This window comes from Sinocyclocheilus rhinocerous, unplaced genomic scaffold (genome assembly GCF_001515625.1).
Source record: "Sinocyclocheilus rhinocerous isolate Xijiao unplaced genomic scaffold, SAMN03320098_v1.1 scaffold225, whole genome shotgun sequence".
NCBI lineage: Eukaryota > Metazoa > Chordata > Actinopteri > Cypriniformes > Cyprinidae > Sinocyclocheilus > Sinocyclocheilus rhinocerous.
The window spans coordinates 781,447-787,034 of record NW_015630532.1 but is presented as its reverse complement, the minus strand read 5'-3'; the positions used below and the strand labels follow the sequence as shown (position 1 = coordinate 787,034).

Sequence of the window (5,588 nt, the reverse complement as noted above, 5' to 3'; positions counted from 1 at the left end):
AGTGTATAATATTATATTTAATTTAAAACATGGTATTTTATGGCCAATCAAAAATGAAGTGCATGAAATTTATGGATAATAAAAAAATATGTATTATTTTTTATCATGATATTTAATTTCCAATATTTTGAGAAAATAAAACAAGTTATGTTTATTTTGCACCTTACGAAAATGGTTATCATACATTTAGCTCCGTTTCCTTCTCAGCCACAAGGTGGAGACATACACTAATTTTTCATGAATAAAGGGCATGTATCTTGTAAACATGGCTATTATGCCAAGTGTAATTTATACCCTTTCTGTTGTTTATATTTCAATCCCACCTGCAACAAAGGATATCGATATAGTTGTATTTAACGATTTTAAATGCGGTGTCAAAGGATAAGAGAGCACTTCTTTTGAACTGGATTGTAAATAATGAGACCAAAATGTTCATAAATGTTTGGGATGAACTTTGAATTCTGAGGATGTTGTGTGAACTAGGCAGCTAATCTATTTTTGAACGAGTATGTAGTCTTCTTAATAAGGATTATTTTGTACGGTCTCTATGCTGTTATTCGGCCGTCGTTAGGGGGACTCTCTAAGGGGGAGGAAAACTGGGTGTTGCCGTTTTTTACGTCGACTGAATCCAAGCAGCAACTCAACTCACACGGAGATTGAGTTCACTTTCAGTCATCGCGAGCACTGCATAACGGCTGCTTCATCGAGACACTTCTTCGTTAACCGGCTTTAAAAACATCCTCCAGAAACCGACACCATGGGCGTGGAAGGCTGCACGAAATGCATCAAATACATGCTCTTCTTCTTCAATTTCATCTTCTGGGTGAGTGGCCATTCATTTTGTGCAGCGGTCCTGTGTTTGGCCTGAGAAACCGCCATTGGTTTTCTGTATTAAGAGGATTGTTTATCCTTCATGTTATGAACAGGAATTTAAACTGAGCCGCTAATTTTGATTTCGGAAAACGCATGACCCTGTAACGTTAACTTCTGCTATGACTAATTAACGGCAAATTAAATTGTTTTAAATAGAATATACATATCTATTATAGAATCGCTAAGACAAAATTATAAAAAAAATAAATTAAAAAAAACTGCGCGCAGTAAACCGACCTCGCCGCGAAAATAACGGACAAGGGGCGAGGAGTCCAGCAACAAGATTTCATCACAGCTCCCGTCTGTTTAAAGACTAGTCTCGTGTTTATTACACCCGTCAAATTTACTATTTTCTTTTACTTATTATGTTTTTAATATCACAAAACTACGCTTTTAACTAATACTTTAGCATTTCACACTCAGCGACACAATGAAGTAATAAAATAGCGCAGTAATAAAATTGGCGTAGTCTCTGGTCCCTCCCACTCGAGGTAGTTTGGAAAAGAACCTGGAAAAGTGAATGGCAATAAAATATTCCACCCAGCCAGACCCTGTTGAGAGTCTTAGTTCATCGTGCCATAGTCACAACTAGTCATGTTGACCGTTCCTTCATCGCAAAGTGGGTTTTTTGACTCATTTCCTTTTAGGAGCTTACACTTACTAAACAGTCTAGATAGAAATCAATCGTGGTGGATTTCTTTAGAAGTGTACAGCGTTTCAGTGTAGGTCTTATCTACAGCACAAATTGTTGGTAAAGCATTTACAGTGTCATCTTAAAATCTGGTTGATTAATTGGGTCTCAATTTTCATTTTACAAATTAGTCTCTTGGTAGGTGATTTCTAAATCAAAGAAACCTTGTGTTACTACACTGATACGTAAGAAGGTATTAAAGAATGATATGTTCTAAAACTAAACTTTTTTTCTTCATTTTCTTCCCAGAAAGTGCCTTCGTGAACAATATAGTTGCAGCGTTTAGGCCCGTTACCACCAAGCACAATAGCTATTTCTATAAAGTTTTAATAATCATTCTAATTTTATGAGAATAGCAAAGCACAGTCGAATGATATCACTGGAATCACTTTAATAATGTTTTTTTTTTTCCCCAGCTGATGAATGATAAAAACATTGGCGGCCAATTAGAATCCACTCGATATTAAAGAGCTAGCATTTGAAGCAGCAGACAACATAACTGCAGCTCGCGCTCATAATAATCAAAACCACAGCTATAACAATAACGACACAGAGGATCAATATTGTTTGAATCACTCTTCAAACTACTTCTTCCAGCTGATGAATGATAAAAACATTGACAGTCAGAGTCCATCCGACTTTTGAGAGCTTGAGAATTTAAAGCAGTGGACAACGTATCAACAGTATGTATTAGAATATACAATGTTTGGTGTGTATCGTCATTGCTATAGTTATCTTCATACTTATCGTTCTTGATGTGAATGAGCCTTTAGACACATTGAGAAACTAAATCTTAAAGCCAATAAATACCTTGTGGCGAAACAAGAAACCAACTTCACCAGAAAGCATAGGAATATTTTCCCACTGGCTAATGGGTTTAACACCCATGCTGATTTCTCTACAGGCCCAACAGGTGGTGAGACCCCTCATGTGTGAATGAACAAGGCAAAACAGCATGATGGCTTCCTACCTTGAGGAATTTTGCTTTGAGAACTGACCCATAGAGATGGTGGTGGAAAAATACCTATAAAGAAGGTGTTAGATCTAAGAGCCCATTGCCAAGCCCATAGGATGAGTTTGACAGTACATTGTGGTTAATGGAGGATGTGTGCGGGGGTTTGACAGAAGGTCTGGGCCTTCTACTTCTGAGCCTCATGCTTTGACATGCCAAGCATTCTACAACCACCTCACACTGGGTCATGGGTCAAAAATAGAAGCAGTACCAGACTGCTGGCTACAGAAAGGAGAAGTATGAGAAGGGGGCTCTGATTTTAAGACCCATACACAGGCTGATAACTGTGCTTGAGAGATAAGGGGAAGTGTGTGTGTGTGTGTGAGGGTGGATGCTAATTTCGTCATGTTGCAGGAAATATTAAGCAACATAGTGCAAAATATTTTTCATATACTAACTTTATCCATGCCATTGGCCTCTACTGGTTTTACTTTGGCAACCCACTTATAAAAGTAAAAAATAGTTTATAGCTGGCTTCCGATAATGAGTAATCTAGAAATAGAGTAAATTGTAACAAAGAAAAGTTCTTTAATAAATATACTACTACTAGTCAAGATGTAGCTTATTTGTAGGAACATTTGTTTTTTATGGTATAGTTACATAGCTTTTTTTAGGGCTACTGTATGACTTATGCAAAATGGTACTTAAAACTAATGATGTATGGTTTATTAATGTGGTCTTTTTGGCTGTGTATTGTAATTATTCAGAGTAAATGGATAGTACATAGACTTGTTGTTTCTGGTAATACAGTTCATGCAAATTGCACCAATCAGCCTCATGCATTTGAGGAAGTGTGTGTTGTTCTGTAATAATTGCCTACTCATTACACCTACGTAGGCTATTATTATAATTCAGAATGATTATATTTGTGTATGTGCACTAGGGATATGCCGGTATCAAATTTTCATGTTGCGATTAATACGGCTGCATTTTCTGCAGTTTACCGCCATCTGCTGTCAGAGAGTGAATGTGCGCTTGCATTCAGCGCGTCTGTCACATGTTCCGCCATGCGCTTCTCATCCGTGCTTATTTACATCAGAGTGCGCACGCGTCTTTCACGCAGCATACATAGGTGTTGTGCATTTTGACCAGTTGATGGGAAAATTATTCCTACAATGCATTCAAAATTCTATATAATTTGTAATAACTAATTATTCTCGGTATTTTTAAGTGCCCACGATAACAATACCGTGCATATTAATGATTGTGATATATCGCATTACCGAATACGGGCACATGTCTAATGTGCACAAACCTTGTGACTGTCCTCTATTATTCTTTCCCTCAGGGTCACACTTCCTTCCTTATCAGGAAGGTAATTCTCAAAATATTGATGTTCTGCTCTGCAGAAATGCAGTAAAACACTTGGGTAAAATAAAATAAAAAAAACACTGTTAAACAGGCTGCAACTATTTAGAGCATAAGAACCAGAGGGAACATGTTTATGTAATTAGTTAAAAAAAAGTATTTTGTTCTTGTGTTCCCTGAAAACACGTGCTACAGCTGGTACACTTACTGGTTTTATCAAGTTTTAACCAGTAAAACCCCATAAACAATTATAGTATCAATTATTATATTATATTATTATTATATTAAATATATTATATTCATTTAAACAGTTATTTAAACTGCGTGTATATCAAACTGCATGTTTTCTGCGTAAAAATAAGGGTCATTTTTGGCTTTAGACTAAAACAAAAAGCAGAAGGGCTTATTGAAAAATGCTAATTAATTCTCTCTTCATTCTTCATGCTTTTCGCCAGGAATATAGCCATTTCCCCAGGAACCGCAGTAAACAAAGCAGCGCAGCACCTGATTTTGCAACTTGCAGCGCTCAAATTTCATCAATTAAACCATAGCCTTTTAAAGTGTAAGCTATATCTCAATTTGCATGTATATTTGTTTTTTTCACCGGAGCACTACCTGAGTCTTCTCCTCCCGTTCCATTTCTACCAGTGATCCTTTCCTTCCCGCGGTACTCATCACTGTTGTAGGTTGCCAAGTTGAGGGGACAAATGGGTTGAAATTTGTCAGCAGCATTTGTCTATTTTTTCGTTTTGTCTTGATTTAGTCACTTGCTAGCTGTGTTGTCAGTCACACTCTGTAGTTTCTGCTTTGATGACAAAATGCATTAGATTCTGTGCAATAATGATATAAAATGTTATGTATGTTTTCTATGTGAGTTTGCTGTTCTCAATTAAATAGTTGAATTATACAAAAAACTAAAATATTTGTCCTTGTATTAAAGTCACCATAAAATCAATATTGATATTTTGGAATGTTGTCGTGTTTATTATAAATAATTTATCTGTGCACATTGTTTTTTTTTTTTCTTCAGAATTTTTTTTTAATTTCTTCATGTGCCCTCCTTTTAATCAAAAACATTAATGTGCCCATCTTCTTACAACAACGTTATGTAAATCGCCGTGAGGGCTGAGCTTAAGGTCGTCTAATCATTACAGTCCAACAACCTGTCACTCACATGAAACGATTTAAGCAGTTAGCAAACGATCCAATCATTTCCTAATAGATAAAATCAAATCCCACCCAACATTTGTTTTCTCATTTGAGAAGCAGTTTTTTTTTTCATACAACAGATTAGGGTTGGGTGATATAGTTAAAAAATTTATCAACGATATAATGTTTCATATCGTTCGGTATTGATAATTTTTGACATTTTTTATAACCTTTTTTAAAACAAGAAGCAATAGAAAAAAAAATGTTTAAATTTAACCACTGTATTTATAATTAACACAATTTATTGAGACAAACAACAAATATTTTTTGTTTTAAAGTCCCCCTGTGGTGAAAATCTAGTTTTTTTGTTGTTTTTAATATGCTTTTAGACAAACCAAATGCCAATCCATTTATCAACACCATTGCTGAATATTTTCTCCTTAAAACTGTAGTTTCCCAAAGGCAGTCACAGAAACGCGGTTTGAAACAGCCTTTTTTTTGCTACGTCACAAAACTCAATAACCAATCGCGTCAAGGGATCCTATCCTTAGCATA

General features: G+C 35.7%; 1 protein-coding gene across 2 annotated transcripts in view; it reads left to right on the top strand.

The window, feature by feature from the left end:
• The first annotated feature begins 568 nt into the window (after positions 1-568).
• Positions 569-5,588, top strand: part of cd81a (CD81 molecule a) — a 23,618-nt gene continuing 18,598 nt past the window's right edge. The window contains exon 1 of one of the 2 annotated variants that reach the window (XM_016552864.1): positions 569-823. In XM_016552864.1, coding sequence (XP_016408350.1) covers positions 758-823 — 66 coding nt within the window. In that variant the 5' untranslated portion in view covers positions 569-757. The remainder of the gene's footprint in view (positions 824-5,588) is intronic. The other variant, XM_016552865.1, reaches the window with a different exon arrangement.